This window comes from Leishmania major, chromosome 9, assembly GCF_000002725.2.
Source record: "Leishmania major strain Friedlin complete genome, chromosome 9".
Lineage (NCBI taxonomy): Eukaryota > Euglenozoa > Kinetoplastea > Trypanosomatida > Trypanosomatidae > Leishmania > Leishmania major.
In genome coordinates, this window is record NC_007250.2 from 344,050 (window position 1) to 362,500 (window position 18,451).

Genomic DNA, 18,451 nt, shown 5'->3' on the forward strand with positions numbered 1-18,451 from the left:
TGTGATCCGAGAGACAAGAGAGAGAGCGACAGCACAGCGGAGAGGCACACCTGCATACGGGTGCTCCAGGTATACGCCCCTGCCCCCCATCGACACCAAGGGATTCGGCAACGCACGCCTGTACGCGTGTCTGCGTAAGATGAAGAGCCAAAGACGATCGAATCGCTGCGCTGCGTTGATACCGCTGCTTTTGAGGGACACAGCAGCGACGCGTTGTGCATGCGCAGCACCCGCCAGAAACACACACACACACACACATCAATGCACCGGGCTCTCCCTGGTGGTGCACCTGATGATGTGTACATCCGCGACCACAGCCGTCAAAGACATCCCCGAGCGCACCTTCCTCCCCCTCGTCCGCGGAGCGCGTGTGGCACCGCCACTGGAGAGGTTTGACAGAAAGAGATACAGGGAAGCACGCAGCGTGCCAGAAAATAGGACGTATCGAGTCCTGACAGGAACACCTCCAAGAAAGAGCGCACCCATGTCCATCTGCTCAGCATCCGCCACGCGGGACGGAGAGATGTCGTTCATTCCTTGCCTTTCAACGCTTGCTGACGCCAGGCACGAGTGTTGCCGTCGAGTGCCTCGTACCGCTCCGCGAATCCGTCGTCGATCGGCGCCGCCAAGCCGAGCTCTCGCGCTCGCCACCGTTCTCGCTCGATGTCCTTCTTGATGGACGCGTGGCGGCGATTGCGCTCCTTCTCCTCGTATAAGTAGACCGCACAGTAGATGCCCAGAGCGGAGAGCGCGCAGACCACGACGAGGCGCCGTTCGCTTGCCCGCTTGAAGCCGACGAGCTGTGTCACTCGCTGGTCGGTCCCGACGTAGCGCTTTACGTATGAGTTCATGGCTGCCTGTGCGATGACCGCGTATGCATGTGTGCACGTATGCGTGCAGCTCAGACGGGGGGGGGAGATGGGGCGAGAGGGGCGACTTTGAAGGTGGGCTGGGGCAGCGCTGCCAGTCGGGGAGGGGGGGGGGATAGACCCCCCAAAAAAACATAAAACCGAAGGCGTGTACCTGCGGCGCGCCGCGCGGCATCCGCGCCAGCGTGGCGGACGCACGTGGGAGGAGCCCCGCCATCACCTCCTTAACTCTCTCTCTCTTACAAAATCATCGCTTTCAAGAGGCTTTCAACGGTGCCATGAAAACCACATTTCGTGCCCTCCATCACACGCGCGGTTGCATGCGTGTACATGCTTGCGTATGCCTGTGTGGAGGAGCACGGATATCGAATAACGAGAAAGAGAGTACATAGAAGGGTTGATGCGGATGACGGAGCGGCGGCGGCGGAGGTGGTGGTGATGCGCACGCAGGTCGTGCACCCACACCCACGTACGTGCACCCCGCGCCTCTTCCTCCGCGCCCGTCCCGCGCAAGCCTTCGACCCACCCGTGATAGTTTACATGCACGAAATAAGCACAACGCGACGGCCCAACGGTCCAACGCACCCACAGACACAGATGCGACGAGGAGTGTTAATCTGGACCGCATGTGTGGCGCTCAGCCATCGCCGGAGAGAGAGGAGATGGCGGAGGAGAGAAAGGGGAAGGGGCGAGGGCAGACCATGCAACACGCACATACATAGGCGTCCCCTCCGCGAAGCCGACGGTCCCTCCCTGCCATTCCTTTCCACGGCTGTCCGCACCCGGACCACCACCATCACCACAGCTCATCAACACACGCGAGAGTGCATCCCCTCTTGCATGCCTCACAGCCATATGTCCATCCGTTTGCCGAAGTGCAGCGGCTCCTGCGGCTCTACAGCGGCATTCGACGTCGCCGTGGCGTTGTCGCGTGGCAGCGTGGTGTAGCTCAGGTACGCCGCACACACCTTCTTGCGCTCGCACTGGTCCTGGATCGTGCCATCTTCCAGAATGCAGTGACCGAACATCGAGTCGCGCAGCTCCGCTGCGCCCCACCGGCGGACCGGCAGCGACGCTTCTCGCGGCGGCGGCAGGGGTGGCAGCATCGATTTGCGCACCGTGGCAGCGCTGTAGAGGGCCCACGGGTAATACCTGGCCTGCAGTGCACCGGTGACGTCACGGCTGACAGGCACTGGGGACAGGGGGAGGGGCATCACAGCGCCCGTCTCTTGCTGTTCCGGAGACTCGCCAGCGCGGTGTGGGGCAGGCACCTTCCCGGTGGTTGCGGCGGCGGACGGGGCGTCGAAGTACTCGGGGATGTACGTGTACGGGATGGCGTTCGCGTGCTGGCCCATGTTCTCCGTCGATGTATGAGTGAACATGGGCGGTGCTGTGTGGAAGGGCGCCGAGACTTTCGCTGCGGCCTCCGTCACCGCGGCTGGCGCGGGTGACGCCGCCGGGCTGTGCGACGGCGTGCTGACCGCGGTGGCGGCTTGTGACGGTGCTGACGGTGAAGTAGGCGATGCGAACGCGCCGGCGGGGCGTATCGCCTGTAGCCGAGAGCGCCCCTTGCCGGTGAGCTCGCCAGGATGGAGAATCGCCGCGGCGGCACGCGAGCGCTGCGCCTCGTTGCGATAGGCAAGGCTGAGGCGGACGTACGCCTCTTCGGTGGCCTCCGCTGCTTGGCGCAGGTCGATCTCGGTGGACGGCGCGGAGGCGTGGTGACCCCTGGCCTTGGTGCCGGTCCAGCAGGTCGTACTTGCGTGATCTACGTCTAGATGATTGCGACTGGAGGAGCTCTTGTGGAGCTCTTCTCGTACATGCGCCTTGTGCTGCGCATCCGTTTGCTTGACGTAGCTCCCCAGCTGCATAAGCCAAAGTTGGTTCTGCAGAAACTGCGTGTTGCGTTCCTGGAAGTCGGCCATTGCATCCGCCTCACGCAGCTCCGCGCGCTCCTGCTGTCGCTCCAGCCGGCGCTGCTGCATCTCTTTCTTTGTCTGCTCCTCGTGCGCGTCACGGTGCCGCTGCTCCTCGAGCTTGACGGCCTCGTGCTGGGCGAGCGCTCGCCGCTTCTTCTGCTCCCTCTCACGCTGCACCTCGACAGACCAGTCCGCGGCGTCGCGAAGGCCCGCATAGGCGTTCAAGTTATGTACGTGCACGAGCTGCTCAGCCGGCGGGCGAACAGAGTAGAGCGACGAGGTCGGCGCGTGCGCATGCGCGGGGTGCCAGCCAAAGCGTGCGTTGGACACTTGCATCACGTCATCGTCGGCGGCGTCGTCGGCGGCCTCATTCAGCGGCTGCGGCAGACGCTGATGGGGTTTGAGTTCGGACGGGGCCCGGATCACGTGCGCGGCTGCTGGTGGCGCCAACCCTGAGGCGTTGGGGATGGCTCTCTTGCGGTTTGAGGCAAGGCTGAAGGAGTACATGAAGGCGCGGAGATGGCGGCGGCGGAGGTGTAGTGTGGTGTGTGTATGCGCCCCAGGCGACAGCAACCGCCGTGACCTCCGCAGTGCTCGGTGAGTAGCAAAGCCAAGTAGATAGGGAAGAGCACAGTATACGGGCTGCCGGAAGGCGCTTGCTTTCACGTGGATGACGGTTGCAGCGGGTGTGCTTGGGCGTTGTTCGGAAGGAGATGAGGGGCGGTGAAGGGGTGAGGGATGGGTACGGACAGACAGACAGAGCCGACCTGCTTCAGGAACGGGCGGGTGGGATGGAACGATGAAAGAACGCCGGAGGTGCAATGATGCTTCCACGAGACGATGGAGGCGATCACGCATGCGCAGAGAGACAGACATACCCTCCGAGAGGGCCGCTAAGGTCCCACACATGACGCGTGCGCATCACACACGTGTCTGCATATACATGTGAGAATTATCGGCTTACGCAGCAGCGCATCGACAGCACTGAAGTAGAGAAAGAGGGATAACGCTCGCCTACCCACCGGCTGCGAGAGATGCCGCTGCTGCGACTGCCACATATCCCTGCTTATCTCATGCACACATGCGCAGTCTTCCTGTGTGGAGGAGGAGACAGGGGAAGGAAGAGGGGGGAGGGGAGGGGAGGGAGTACGAAGACTGGCAACAATACACAAAACAACAGAAAAGAACGAGAGAAACGGGAGGATGGAGGCGCACACACACGCACACGCACAGAGAGAGAGAGAGAGCAAACGGTCACAGGAGCGTGCAAGGGGGCGGGCAATAGAGAAGGGGAGCCTATCGATGAGCAGCAGAGAGAGAAAGTGGGAAAGTGGGTCATTTACGCACATACATGCACACACACACACACACACACACACACACACACACACACAGAGATGCAGCACACATCTGCCCATGGATCAGCGCCCTCTGTCCTCGTGCGCTCTCTACAAGCCCTCTTTGTATCTACTCTTGCGGCTTCGTCTTTCCCCTCATCGCTGTTGTCGCGATGCTTGTCAGCGGTCCTGCCGCACTCCTTCATCTCCGCGTCGGGCGCTTCTCATACCTCGGCCGCTTCTTGGCAGCTGTTTTGCGGGTCGACGGTGCTGCCTTCGCGGCGGGCTGTGCTCGCACTGACTTCGCTTTCGTGGTTGCTCGCGGCTTGGTCGGCTTCTTGGTCAGCTTCCGGGGAGGCTTCGTGGCGGCGGCTTTAACCTTCGCCTTCTGTCGTTGAGCGGCAGCCTTGGCTGTTGCCGCCGCGGGCGCTGGCGTCTTCGCCTTCATGCGCAACGGTGCCTTTGGCTTGTCTTTGGCTGCGCGCTTGCACACTGCAGCAAGCTGCTTCCCAGCACGCGCCTTCACGGCCGTCTGCTTCGCTAGCGAGGGCCTCTTGCTCTTGGAGGCTGCTGGCGTAGCTGGTTGCCGTGAGAGTGCCTTTGGTGAAGCGTTAGCCTTGTGCCCGCCCGCCGCAGCGGCGCTGTAGCGCAGCTGTTTCTTCGCCGAAATCACCGTGGCAGCGACATGCGAGGCTCTGCCACTCTTCTGCACCGCCTTCTTCGCCGCAGCTGTGGCCGCCTCCGCATCGGCGGTGGCGGGCATCCCCAGCAGGTCGGCTTCCACCACCGTCTGCAGCGTGTCTCCTCCGGCGCTGCCCCCGCTCTCCTGGGAGTAGCTGACGAGAGGATCTTGAGAGCGTGTGCCAGCGGTTATGGCAGCACGCACTACCTGCTGCTCGCGTTGCTGCACACCACGGCGGTAGTTGTCGAGTTCCTCGCCACACGTGTGCTGCACTGTTGCCAAGTCGCGCTCTGCCTTGAGCCGTTGCAGCGACGCGTTCAGGAGCGCTTCTTCGGCCTGCAGCTGCTGCACTCGCTGGCTGAGCAGGAGAGCCGTGGCAGGACTGCCCACGGACTGAAGTACCTCGGCTGCTTGCGAAGCGGCAGATGCAAGACGGATTCGACGGGCCTTCGTGATCACCGGCCGCCTCGCCACAGCGCCATTGTCGCCTTCGGCGCGCCGTGCGGGCGAAGCGGCGGCGGCTGCCGTCGCCGTCTCCGAGGAGAATGACGCTTCCACCGCTGCTGCAGCCGCATCTGCCTTGTTCGCGTGGTCAAGTGATCGGTGAGCCCTCGCACCTGCACTCTCCGGCACCACTGTCACCTCTGCCAGATGCCGAGGGCCGAAGCCGCCCATGAAGTAGTCCACGTAGCCGTTGCTGCCACTGGTGTTGTCCTCTTCAAGTACGACCAATGCGTTTCCATGATCTTGCACTTCTGCTGCTCCTGTCGCATCGGTCTGCTGCGTGTGCATGGTCGCAGCGGCACCGTCGTGTGACTGGGAATTCTGCATCCATAGCAACGCCGCTGCTGAAGAGATGGCGTTGCTGGCCATGGACGCCTCACTCGCTGCGGCATTGTGAACAGCTGCGGAGGACGACGAGGAGAGGAGCGCGGCGTGCAGCACGCAGGACGGACGCAAGGCGGCTCGGAGCATGGCAGCGGCGAAGAAGCGAGAGAGGGAAAGAGCGAGGAAAACGAAGAAAGCAAATCAAAAAACTGTCGACGTGGAATGCCCTCACACATGCACACACACAGGAGTAGAGGGGGGGGGGAGGGGTGCCACGGCCGATGCAGATGCCGTCGGGTGGGTGGCAATGGCAGGGTGGCGGGGAAGCGAAGTGAGAGAGAGGGAGATAGAGCAGCGCGTCTGTCTGGTGTGCGAAGTTCAAAACCTCTCCCCCGGTACACGTGCACTAAGGAGAGGCTAACGAGAAGCACTTACGGGGACGTGCGCGCGCACACACACACAACCAGAAACACAGACGGACAGACACACGCGCGGCCACGAGAGAAGAGGAGGGTACAAGAAAGAAAGACGAGGTAAGATAGTGAAGGGTGTTGCGGTCTAGGTGCGCCCCTCTGTCTGTTCGATCGGAACTTGAGGGCGCAGCGTGTGCTTGGGATCTAAAGGCAACCTGCGCTGCTGGCGGCGTGAATGTCACGGTGATACTTTTACAGAGAAAGCAAGAGGGGGTGGTAGGGGGGGGGTGGAGCAGGCGGGGGGGGGTACACAAACACACAGGTATATATCTACAGGAACGTGAAGAAGCGGAGTAGTGCTATGTGAAGTGGGTGCTGTGAGGCGGGGAGGTGATGGTGCAACAGCCAAGACGCACACACACACACACACAACCAGAAACACAGACGGACAGACACACGCGCGGCCACGAGAGAAGAGGAGGGTACAAGAAAGAAAGACGAGGTAAGATAGTGAAGGGTGTAGCAGTCTAGGTGCGCCCCTCTGTCTGTTCGATCGGAACTTGAGGGCGCAGCGTGTGCTTGGGATCTAAAGGCAACCTGCGCTGCTGGCGGCGTGAATGTCACGGTGATACTTTTACAGAGAAAGCAAGAGGGGGTGGTAGGGGGGGGGGTGGAGCAGGCGGGGGGGGTACACAAACACACAGGTATATATCTACAGGAACGTGAAGAAGCGGAGTAGTGCTATGTGAAGTGGGTGCTGTGAGGCGGGGAGGTGATGGTGCAACAGCCAAGACGCACACACACACACACACAACCAGAAACACAGACGGACAGACACACGCGCGGCCACGAGACACAACCACTCCTCCTCTCTTCCGTCCTCTCCTTCTTCCAATGAGAGAGAGAGAGAGATAAGCGTGCGCGCGTGAGAGGGAGGGACGGCGTCGAAGAGACGCAAGGAGAACAAAAATAAGACGAAGAGGCGCACAGACTTGCAACGTAAGCACACCGAGAAAGATAGAGAGGACGAGGCAGGGGCGTTGCGCGTCCAAGTCTGAAGAAGGAGCAAGGATCAGTAGATGACGAGCGCCTGTACGTGCACGTTGTGCGTTTTCGTCGCTGCACCACACCTAGTCATGGCCCCATATGATGGGCAGCCCAACATGAAAGGAACAGAAGGTATAGAGCACAGAGCAGCAAGGGGAGGGGGGTGAGGGAGGGATAGGTACGCATATATAGGTGTGAGAGGGGTGGTCGCCGAGGAGGGCAGGCCTGGGCCTGCACACCGCTGCTCAGCGACGGTGCCGCTTGTGGTGCCCGTACCGTCTCTCGCCGACTTTCTCGACGCACACATGAACACACGCTTCCTCATACGCCCATCCGCAGACCGTACTGGGGAGGCGACGCAGGTCAACAAGCCGTGCGCTGTTGCTGTGGAGGAAGAGGAGGGAGGGAGGGAGGGAGGGGGGTCGTAACAGACGTTGCATTTCAGTTTTTTCTTCGTTTGGCGAGCTGTTCACATGCACGTGGAGCGTGTTGGGAAGCAACGGATAGAAAGAGAGAGAGAGGGGCGGACCGCGGGTAGAGGGCCGATGCACACTATGAGAGAGAGAGAGAGATGAGCACGCCAGTTTGCACACTCTCCCTCTCGCACCCCTCCTCGACCTTGCTCCTTTCCAAGTACTGTGAATATCCATCTCACCGCGCTGCAGCTGCTGCCGTTGTCGTCGTTTGGGTCTTGCCTTTGGCGCCGCTCTTCTTCGCTGCAGACTCCTTCTGCTGCTGCTGCAACTTGGTCAGCTCCTCGTAGCGGGCAAGCAGCCGCGCGTACTCGGCCTTCAGTTCCTCCTTGGTGTGCTGGTACGGGACGCGGTGGTTCGATCTGTGGGCAGCGCGCATGGCGAAACCTGCATTGTGCCACGGTGCGAACAGTTGTATGTACATGTTCGACGCCATGGTGAAGATGACGAACACCCCGCAGGCAAAGAACAGCATCAGCCAGAACTTGCCAGACGTGCCGTACAGCTCGTTCGCCACGTACACAAACCAGTTGCTCCCGGCGAGGTCGTGCAGGGCGGCGTAGGCGAACTCGAGGGTCGGCACGAGGATGATGGCCAGCCCGATCACGAGCGCAAAGGGTAGCATGTAGTACGTCACCAGGGTGCCGGCACGAAGGTCGGCGACAAGGACGAGCATCGTGAAGAAGGTGGCGCCGTAGTCCTCGATGGCTGCGGTCATGTACGTGTACAAGTTGTCCTGCACGCCAACCGTGTACATGAGGAAGAAGAAGAAGATGAGACCCTCCATGAGGCCATCGATGAGCCACTTGATGATGTACGTGCAGGAGAAGTACATGGACTCGCGTGACAGGGGCGGGTACAGCCTCGGCAGGGACTCGGCCAGCTCGTCCTCGACATCCTTGTCTAGGATGCCGATCATCAGCGGTTGCAGAGAGCAGAGGAAGACGCTGAACATCCCCAGCAGCCACGAGTCTATCAGTGTCTGACCCGAGTAGCCAGCATAGAATTGGTAGCCAACCATGCCCACCGTCACAATCACGTTTTTGTACAGAGAATAGACGACGCAGTGCCCTTCGCGGAAGACGGAGAAGCGGCCGTGGACGAAGAGCAGCCGCTTCAAGAAGCGAAACTTCGGGAGGGCGTAGTCGCTTGCCAGCTCTGCCTGCGACCCTTCCAAGCCCATGATACCGACGCCGATGCTGCTCTCCTGAATCATGGACACGTCGTTGGCACCGTCACCGATAGCGAGCACCACGGCGTTTGCGTTGCGCTTAAACATCCGCACAACCTTCGCCTTCTGGAGCGGGGTCATGCGGCAACACACAGCGCTGCGGCAGCGACTACCAAGGAGGAAGAAGCGGTGTGCACGGTTGCAGTCCTCAAAGATGAAGTCCAGAGTCTTGCCATCCACCACAATGACGACGACACGGCCGTCAAGCACTTCCTGCCCCTCGCTACACCTCTCCTCGGCCGCCTTCAGCTGCTCCTCGATGCGGGCGCACTTGTGCATGAGGAAGCTCTGCGCCGCGTCGACAGGGATGCTCGTCTCAGCTTTTATGGAATCACCGCCTGCGATCCTGTTCGCGGTTTCTTGCAGCGGGCTTGCAGTGGAGGCGACGGTGGCGCAGTCGACGCTGCCCGCCTGCGCCAGTGCCTTGGGCAGCTGCAGCGAATGCGTGCGAGACGACCCGCTCAGGTGTGCTCGGGTTGTTGTGCTCGCCACTGGTGAATGAAAGGCATTATCGGCGTCCGACGAGCTCGAAGAAACGCTCTCCAGCGATGATGCCCCATCGCCACTTCCGTCTTTCACCTTACGGCGACACGTTTCTTTGTACCGCTGCTTCTGGCGCAGCAACGCCTCTTCCTCGATAATGTCAGAGACGTCGAGATGGCACACGTAGTCGGTGTAGCCGGCCTTGACAAGACCGCTCGTGTGGGCGATGGTGACGGCTGTCTCTCGCTTGTCGCCCGTCAGCATCCACACCACAATGGACGCCTGTATGCAGAACTCCAGCGTCTGCGGCACCTCCTCCTGCAGCTTGTCCTCCACCGCGGTGACGCCAACAATGTCGATGTCTTTCTCTACGAGCGCGTAGGCTTTGTGCAGCTTCTCGCTGCGGTCCTGCATCGCACATTGGGCATCGTTGAAGACTGGCAGCCACCCACGCACCTCCTCCTCGCGCAGGTAGCGCTGGCCGAGGATGAGGGTGCGCAGGCCCATCTGCGACATCGCATCCAGCTCCTTCAGCATCTTGTTCTTCACCCGGACGTTGGCACGCTTCTGCATGTTCACGATCTCCATCATGCTGCTGTCCGCCCCCTTAACGAGTAGCAGATACTTCCCTGGTGCCGAGGCCGGCGCACCGGCTGCCGCAGCAAGCCCAAAGCCCGCACTACTCCCGAAACCGTCGTGGTAGGAGGACATGTCGCCGCCAGACGGTTGATAAGCCACCTGCTGCGTGCTGTTCAGTGTAGGCGTTGCTGTGAACACACTCGAGCTGCCCAAGTGGGGTACGCGCTGCTGCTTCGTCGGAGGCGGCAAGAGGATGCTGTGTGGCGGAAGCATTTTCGCGGCGGGTCCGTCGGCGCTCCTGTTGCCGTCTTCTTCCTCCCCCTGCTCTGCCGTACTCTTGCGTGCTTCGCTCGTGAGCACGACGGTGAATGGGCGCGACAGCGGCAGCAGCAACTCAGCCGCCGTGAGGGTGGCGAAGACCGAGGTTGTCTTAGTTTGGCACAACCGCGCATCCCCGCCTGGCAGCGAGCTCGCGGCACTGTCTCCGTTCGTCTTCTTGCCCTGCGCGGGGAAAGCACAGAGACCGTCGTGGCTTTGCGACTGCGGTGGCCGCGATGCTACACCACACTCGGGCAAGACGCCTGAGGCGGTCGCCGCTAACAACTCGGATGCGTCGCGCGCTGCTGCTGCGGCAGCGGAGCTCTCTGGTGCCCTGCGGTGGTAGTGCGCGCTTACGCCGGAAGCCACCGATGTTGCCGCCGCCTCGGAGTCTAAATCAGGCCTTCGCTGCAGCAAAATACTCATCAGCTTGCGCTGCGGCGTGAAATCGAGCTCCGCAATGATGTCGTAGCACATGACGCGGCCGAGCGCCTTTATATAGATCTGCTTCGCCGTCCGCTCGAAGAGCGAGAACCCGTTCTCTCGCGCCGCGTTCACCAAGGCGATCTCGTCCAGCGACTGGCCCTCGTAGATTTTGCTGCGGTCAATGAACGGCTCAAGATCGGAGGCCGCTACTGGAGCTGCTGACTCGCCCGCCTCCGCGCGGGTAGCTGCTTCTTCTGCAAACTCCCCAGCGCTGCCGGGTGAGTACATTGTCGTGGAAGGAGAAGCGGCATGGGTAGGGTTGCGCTCGCCGCCATCGTGGCTCACATGCGCACTAAGGTTGCGATTATGCATTGCGCGATTAAAGTAGCGATTTTGGTACCAGCTCGTGCTACTCGTGCGGCCGTGCAGCAGAGCTGTGTTGTTCCTGCTCAAATTGAAGATGCCCTTCGTTAGGAGCCCCAAGTCCATCGTCGTGGACGCTGGTACTATGGAATTCGTGTTTGTCTGGCGATGATGGTATTGATGCTGGCCGCGGCCATCCGTACTCGCCGCCGCCGTCAGGAAAGGTGTAGTGTTGGCGCGGGTGAGGTGGTCGTGAGTCGACATGCTGAGACTTCTGCCGCCGTTGGTGCCACTGGCGGTATAGGGCTCGAAGTTTTCACATACCGCGGGGCCGGCGGGAACGGCGTAGGGGATCTCAACGAAGTTACCAACCGAAATATCGTTCAGAGATAATATGTTCGAGAGAGGGACCAGATCGGGTGTGTGGCGGGCAGTCTCGTGGCTCTGCTGATGATGCCCCCGCGAGGGATCGGGGTCTGCAGTGGAAGTGCTGCCGCGACGTCGCCTCGGCGCTCCCTTGCCTGCGCGGTCGTCAGCACGGTTGTGATGGCGGTAGTGGCGGTGGTTGCTCTTCCGCTTCAGTGACGCACTGCCCTCGCCCGCTGCCGCGGTGGCGTTGCGATCCTTGTCGCGGCGACGGTCCTTGTGCCCTTTCGTTTCCTGCGGCGCGCCGTTACCCTTCTCTGCCACGTGCTGCGAGTCCGCTACGCCATTGACTGCGTCCACTGGAAAACACACGACGGAATGGCACAGAGCAATGGCACGCAGGTAGCAGAATAGCGGCTCGCGCTCCAGCACGGCTTCGCTGATGTTGCGCAGCCCGACCGCACTGCCGAGAACCCCAGGCTCATTACCAACCGCTCCAGGGGCCGCGCTGCCCAAGCCCGGGAAGGTGTTCCCGCCGAACGTTCCGCTGCCACACTGGTAGCTGTTGGAGAGCGGCAGGTGCGGCGGTTGCGGGGAGGTAGCGCCGATGTCCCCCGTGGCGACCAGCGTCGCGGGGGAGGCGGCCATCACCGTGCGTGGTGACTGGCTGACCTTGTCGCCGTCACCGCCGGCGTGGGCGTCAGAGGCTATGTGAGTCGCCATCACCGCCACCAGGCGCTGGAAGGTGTGGGTGGGGGAGTGTTGGTCACCACCGCCAGCCGCGCTACAGCTGCCGGTGTTGTTCGCGGCGGCATGCGGGGAGACGAGGGCGACCTCATCCTGCATGCCCGCCACACTGTCTGCTACGGCAGCGTCGCCGAGAGTGCTTGCCTCTCTGCCGAGGGACGAGTTGAGGCGAAGATGCTTGTGATGGTCACAGCGCAGCGACGATTCATGGGATGAGCCCATGCTGTTCGGACAGACGCTAGTGAGGACATTGCCCGCGGTATATGCAGTGCTGCGACGAAGAAGTGCACGGCCGAGGCCGCCAGGCTGCTCCGTTTCGTTGTGCGTGAGTCCGTCAACGACGCCGCCAACGTACGTCATGAGGTTTTCTGTCAAGGTCCCCGTCTTGTCTGTGAAGATGTAGCGCACGTGGCCGAGTTGGCCGTTAAGCTCAGAAGTCTTGGGACGCGCTCTCTTGATGACCCCGGTGAACTCGTCGAAGACGGCCATGCGCTTGTCCGCGCCGATCAGGAGCATCTGCATGGCCTTGTTGAATTCCAGCGTGACGTAAAGGGACAAGGGAATGAGGTAGCTCACCAGCACGAAGTTTGTCAGATAGCGCCACCAAAACAACGAGACGTCCGAGTAGCGTTCAAGGTTCCACTGGATGTACCAGGCCGAGTGATCGGTCTTCGCCCCAGGCACCTTGCGCAGCAGTTCGCGCTTGCTCCAGATGGCCAGCCCGCAGAGCAGCAGTATCAGCACCTGGCTAAATGCAAAGAACAGCATGTTCATCTGGTTCAGGCGCCGTGTCATGTTCGTGACCTTGTGCGGCTTCGGCCGCAGGTTCAGCAGCATCTTGGTGTGGCGACCCGTGTACACGACCACACCGATAACCCACTCCGTGTTGCGGATGATGCAGCCACGTGGAATGAACTGGTCAATGCCGAGCGGCACCATCTCGCCTGACGGCAAGCGCAGCTGGCCAAACCACATTGACAGGTCTGGCGTGGGGGGGCAGGAGATGAGAACCACGCCGGAGGCCGCGTCAGAGGCCCTGTTGCTGCCGTCGGCGATGCGGTTGTCGTGGAGCGGCTCGTTATGAAATACTCCAAATTTGTCGGGCGCCGAGAAGCCACGCGACCGGCCACAGAGGCTGGCGCCGAATCCCGGTTGTGTGGCTGCCGTTTCCGCATCACCTGCCCCGTCGCATCGTCGTGGCTCAGGCACCCTCCACTGTGGCGACTCACGGCTCCTGTGATGATGCTCGGCGGCGTCGTCGAGCAAATACTTGCTCTCGCCCGCGCGATTGGTGGAGTTGTGGGGGTACACGTGCAGGGAGGACACGCGCGTACCTGCGCTGTTCGTGCGACTGTGCACGGTACGCTCGTAATGCTCCGAGAGCTGCCGAAGCTGGAGTGGCATCGCCAGCTGCCCTTCCTCGGCAAGTCGCTCCTGCAACGTCATGAGTCGCTGGTGCAGAATTCGCTCTGGGGACATGTCTGACGTGACATTACTAGCCACGGTGTGGAAGTTGCCTGACATCGCGGCACTCAAGTCCGCGCTGCTATGTGCGAGGGGGATGCCGGTGGCGCTGATGCTGGCAAAGTGCTTCTGTTGATCAGAGAAGCTGCTCTCGTTCTGGTGGCGGAGGGGGGCGGCCCCTCTCTCCGCTGTCGCTGCAGCGGAGTCGTGCTCGGCCGCTTTGAGCTCTGAGCACTCCCAGCCGACCGGCCTCTGCGAGTTGTGCTGACGCTGTGGCGAGTAGTCGTGCAGGCCTCCCTGTGGAACGCTCGACTCGGAGATGGCGGTGTGGACGACCATGTCACCGCCTTTGGCAGCCGCGGTCTTCGCCGAGAGTGCCGACCGCCCCAAACCCTTGCCAAGGGCGGCAGGCGAGGTTGTGGTCAGTGACGCATCGAGGCGCTTGGCGTCCGTCGCCGCTGTCCCTCTTACTGACGCGTTCATCCATCGTTCAGGGGTGCTAACAGCGTGAGCGCCGCCAAACGCATCACAGCAGTCCACGCGCACCTTCGCTGGGGCAGCGGCTTCGCATGACATACCCCAGACATCCTGTGGCCCGGTATCGATGCCGTTCATGCGAGCGTGCACGGCGGCCGCGTTGCTTGGTGAGACGCCGAGAGCCTTCTCCACCACGTCCTCCACTGTCCCCAGTGCCTCCACCGTCTGGATCTTGGCGCGGCGCGTCTTCGCGTTGGTCTCGCCATCGAGGTTGGCAGTCTCGATGTACGCCAGCCCGTCCGGCAGCGACGTGTTCAAGATTAGGCAGTCTGCCTTCACCTCTTCACCAAGGCGAAAGAGCATGATGTCACCAGGGTGCACTTCGCAGCTACGAACCGGCTGGAACGTGACTACCGGCTCCGTTGCAGCGTCCGGTGTCGCCGACTCTTGAGGCGGCGCTGAAGTGCGGCGAAGGCTCAATGCCATGGGGCACGCTGTCGATGCGCCGCAACTTCGGCCGTAGGTGGTCATCTCCGCTTCTTCCATCGCATGCACTCTTTCACCATCATATGACTTGTTGCGGCTGACCGCGGTGCCGTCCCTTGGGCTGCTTGGTCGCGACACAACGCGCACGACGCGCTGCCGCCAGCGGCGAAGGCTCTGCTGGTGATCGTGGCCACCGTGCACGCACAACGGCGCTGCGGCTGCGCCGTCGCTGCCACTCGTGGAGTTTTGCTTCCCGGTAGGAGTGCCGCTGCCACTGCTGGTGGCGGCCGCGGAGGCGGCCGCGCTGCCGTTGCTGGACACTTCCGCGCACGCTCGCAGGACGTAGACGGTCATTTCGTTCGCCTGCCGATCCGCCCTGCGTCGCTTGCAGTCCTCCCAGAGGTCCTTGAAGATGCCGGCGCCGATGACGAAGGACAGGGGCACGATACTGCTGAAGGGGTTGATTGGGCTCGCCCCCGGCACGAGCGCGATGATCATCACAAGCAAGAAATAGATGTTCGAGATCTTGTAGAACTGGTAGAGAAGGCTGAGCGGCAAGGCCGTGAGAAGCGTGTACTTGGCTGTGCGGAAAGAGTTGTCTGGAAAGTTGCGCTGTCGGTTGCGGTCGCTGCGCAGCAGGTCGATTTCGACGAAGGCCCCCTGCCCAGACTCCGACGCACCGCCGTCCTTGGCGTTGTCCGCCATGAAATTGTCCTCGTCTTCGTCGTCGATGACATTGTCGCCGGGGATCGTGCAGCTAACGGTGCTCCGTATGGCGGCGGCAAGGCTGCCGAGGAAAGCCTTTACTTTGCCCATGACGGGGCCTGATACGGCTGCGGCCGCTGTTCGAGCGTCGCCAGGGTGTGCGTGAGAGGTGGGGCGAGGTGGTGGGGATGGCTTTGACGAACCATCCTCGCCTCCACCATACGCAGGCGTCACGACGACCGCCACCGGTGATGTCTCTCGATCACGAAAAAGGGCGAAGAGGAAAAGTGAGGAGACAGCGGAGAACGACGCACACGTGCGCACGCACGAGACAGCAACAGGAGAGCGCCAACGACAACGAGGGAAACAGAGAAAAGAGGAAAGAAAGGATTGAAGCAAGAATCGAGAAGGCAAAGCCCGAGACACACACACACACACACACACACACACACAGGGACGAGGAGGCCGACGGGCAGAAGACGAGAGAGAGAGAGAGAGAACACACCAAAGATATACAGAGCTTGGTAGAGCAATACAGATACGTGTATCTGTGTGTGTGTGTATAAAAAGAGTAGGTAGGAGATAGGAGGAGAAGGAGGAGGAGGAGGAGGGGGGGGGGGACACAACCGACGAAGACGTTGCGTTGGCGTTTCTGCGTATCAGCGAACTCTGCTAACGACAACAATGAAAAGAAAGTGCTGCTCTGCTGTCCCCCGCGTACTCTCTCTGCCGCGTGCACGGTACCCACACAACTGCTCCTGCCACCGTACCGCCTTGTTCTTTTTCGCCGTGCGTCAAAACACACACATACACGGTACACACACACACACACACACACACACACACACAATTCACTCTCCCTTTTCTCCTCCAAAAAGAAAAGTTGACAATGAGCCGTGCTTGTGTGCGCGTAGAAGAGAGAGAGAGAGAAGCAGGGATCCACACACTTCGCGTAGATGCTGCAGCTCTGAAAAGCAAGATGAAGGACAGCGCGCACACGCACGCGCACCAGAGAGGGAGAGAGGGAGAAAAGGCAGATGGGAGAGCGTGGTATATTGAACTAACTTCCGCGCACGCGTGTGTGTTGAGGGCTCTTGTGTATGTGCTTGAGTGGTTAAGCAAGCAGGCGAAGCAACAGCGAAGGAAAGAATCAAAGGGCTATGTAGGGGGGGGGAGATGAGGAGAGGGTGCCGGTGACGGCGGGGGCAGAGGCGGGAGAGTAGTGCGATGCGAGGAGGATAGGCAACCCAGCCGTGTGGTTACCTCGCTTACTGCACCCCTTTCCCTTCCTTGTGCTCTTCTCTGTGTATGTGTGTGTCTGTGTGGCAGGTGTGGCGGCAGAGCAGCGTATTGTATCGAAGGAATTCCTTTGAAGCGCGGGCGAGAGAGATGGAAGGCAGGGGTGATGGGGGCGGAGTGCCATGACGGCAAGAGAGAGGAGAAGAGGGTGAGGCGCCGAGAAACATGAGGTGGCTCAGCTGGAGGGGTCGTGCAAGCAACGCAAGGACAGGGCCGGCATTCATGCACGCTGCTCGCCACGCAATAGTACCTGCCTCCTTGTTCGGCGCATTACAGCGCCGCCGTAATCGCGAGAGTGTCACCCATCTCCTCCGCTACCGCAATGCACGCGCGCACACAGATCCGCACCGAGATACAGAGAGCGTGCAAGATAAACAGGGCGGCTGCGCAGTGACCGTCGGGTGCGGGGTTGGGCGAAGAAGGCTAGGCAAAGAAGCGGAGAAACCACGCACGAGACACTCACTTTACATCGAGCACTGTTGGAGCGCATGCAGCTATCCCGATATGCGTGTATCTCTCTCTCTTTCTCCACCTCTTGCCTAGTGGTCATTTCGAAGTAAACCAAGCGCTCTTTCCTGTTGTGTGTGCTGTGCCCGTTGCTCGCTGCCCTGCATCACGAGTTCCGCTCTACTCACCGGCCCTCCGACAGGGCCCCATCGCGTAGTGCGGAGCAGCGGTCAACACACACACACACACACACACACACACACATACACACACAAAGCATGAGGAACAGCTGCAACGAAAAGAAACACGTGCGCACAAGACTGCAACGCTCGAAGTGAAGAGAGAGAGAGAGAGTCGGAGTCAGGGCGGAGGGGGGGGAGGGAGAAGGGAAGGCTGCTGCTGGTGGTGGTGGTGGGGCAGTTGGGAATCAACACGAACGATAAGTAAAAGGAAGCCAACGTGGTGCACTGCGGACACACAGACAACCACCGCACCAAAGAACCACTAGCGGTGCCCGCACAGAGCGTGCGAGCCGCGAGAGCGGGATGGAGCCGGAAACGGATGACCCCCCCTCCCTCCCTCCTGCCGAAAAAGAAGACGACATGTGAGCGTAGAGATGAGATCCACCTTCGCCCCGCGCACAAGCACGCATGCGTACATGCATTTTGCTATCACCACGCACAGGCGCCTCACGTTAACGTACCCTGCCATATGTCCATCCCTACATCTTGTTTAGTAGAATGGCGAGCTCATTGATGAGCTTGTCGTAGTCCACCACCTCTAACTCTTCCGACGTCTCGGCCAGCAGCATCAGCTCCTCCAGCTCCTCTGCACTGCTGTGCTCGCCGGAGGAGACAAAGAGCTCCGTGAACTGCTTCTTGGTGATGGTGCCTGTTTTATTTGTGTCCAGCACGCTGAAGGCGCTCCGCATCTCTTCAATTGACTTCTCATCGATCTCCTTCGTCATTAACATCATGAACTCCGAGAACTCCAGCCCAAGCGTGCGCTCATCCTGGTGCACAACACGGAGAAGATCGTTCACCTCCTCCTCGGTGGTGTGCAGACCGCAGCCGTGGACGGCCTTGAAGAGGTCCTTGTCGCTGATGATGTTTGCTTTTTGACCACTTGTCAAGATGCGGTAGCCCTCCTGCAGCTCTGCGGAGGCACTGTGGTTCAGCGCACCGCGGTAGATGGCGCTGGAGAACCCGGAGAGGCCAGCACGACACACGTCGCTCCGTTTCTGCTGAGACAGGCTCGGGGACGCTTCTTTGGCGCAGCTCATTGCTATGTAGCGTTATCCTCTCGGACTATCCCGTTTGGTGCGTATGGCTCTCTGGCGGTGGAAGTTGCCGAGGCGGACGTGAGGGTGGTGGTGCGGAGTGGGGAGCGTGCAGAAGCAGGAGAGCGAGAAGGGGCGATGAACATGAAGCGTTGGCCGAGAACCTACCGCTGATAGGGAGTGGTGATGGCGCACAAGGGAGTATAAGGGGTG

At 60.9% G+C, this 18,451-nt stretch overlaps 5 protein-coding genes across 5 annotated transcripts; all 5 read right to left on the reverse strand.

Annotated features, from left to right (window-relative positions):
* Positions 1-530: 530 nt before the first annotated feature.
* LMJF_09_0860 (conserved hypothetical protein) lies at positions 531-851 on the reverse strand (the record flags this gene model as incomplete). Its single annotated transcript, XM_001681208.1, has 1 exon — positions 531-851. One exon carries the CDS (start codon positions 849-851, stop codon positions 531-533), a length of 321 nt encoding a protein of 106 aa, XP_001681260.1.
* Positions 852-1,714: 863 nt separating this feature from the next.
* LMJF_09_0870 (conserved hypothetical protein) lies at positions 1,715-3,295 on the reverse strand (the record flags this gene model as incomplete). Its single annotated transcript, XM_001681209.1, has 1 exon — positions 1,715-3,295. One exon carries the CDS (start codon positions 3,293-3,295, stop codon positions 1,715-1,717), a length of 1,581 nt encoding a protein of 526 aa, XP_001681261.1.
* Positions 3,296-4,327: 1,032 nt separating this feature from the next.
* On the reverse strand, positions 4,328-5,782 carry LMJF_09_0880 (histone h1-like protein; the record flags this gene model as incomplete). The annotated part of the gene is made up of 1 exon (XM_001681210.1): positions 4,328-5,782. The coding sequence occupies one exon, from the start codon at positions 5,780-5,782 to the stop codon at positions 4,328-4,330; it is 1,455 nt and encodes a 484-aa protein (XP_001681262.1).
* Positions 5,783-7,746: 1,964 nt separating this feature from the next.
* On the reverse strand, positions 7,747-15,324 carry LMJF_09_0890 (putative phospholipid transporting ATPase-like protein; the record flags this gene model as incomplete). Its single annotated transcript, XM_001681211.1, has 1 exon — positions 7,747-15,324. The coding sequence occupies one exon, from the start codon at positions 15,322-15,324 to the stop codon at positions 7,747-7,749; it is 7,578 nt and encodes a 2,525-aa protein (XP_001681263.1).
* Positions 15,325-17,680: 2,356 nt separating this feature from the next.
* Positions 17,681-18,241, reverse strand: LMJF_09_0900 (putative ef-hand protein 5; the record flags this gene model as incomplete). Its single annotated transcript, XM_001681212.1, has 1 exon — positions 17,681-18,241. The coding sequence occupies one exon, from the start codon at positions 18,239-18,241 to the stop codon at positions 17,681-17,683; it is 561 nt and encodes a 186-aa protein (XP_001681264.1).
* Positions 18,242-18,451: the final 210 nt, after the last annotated feature.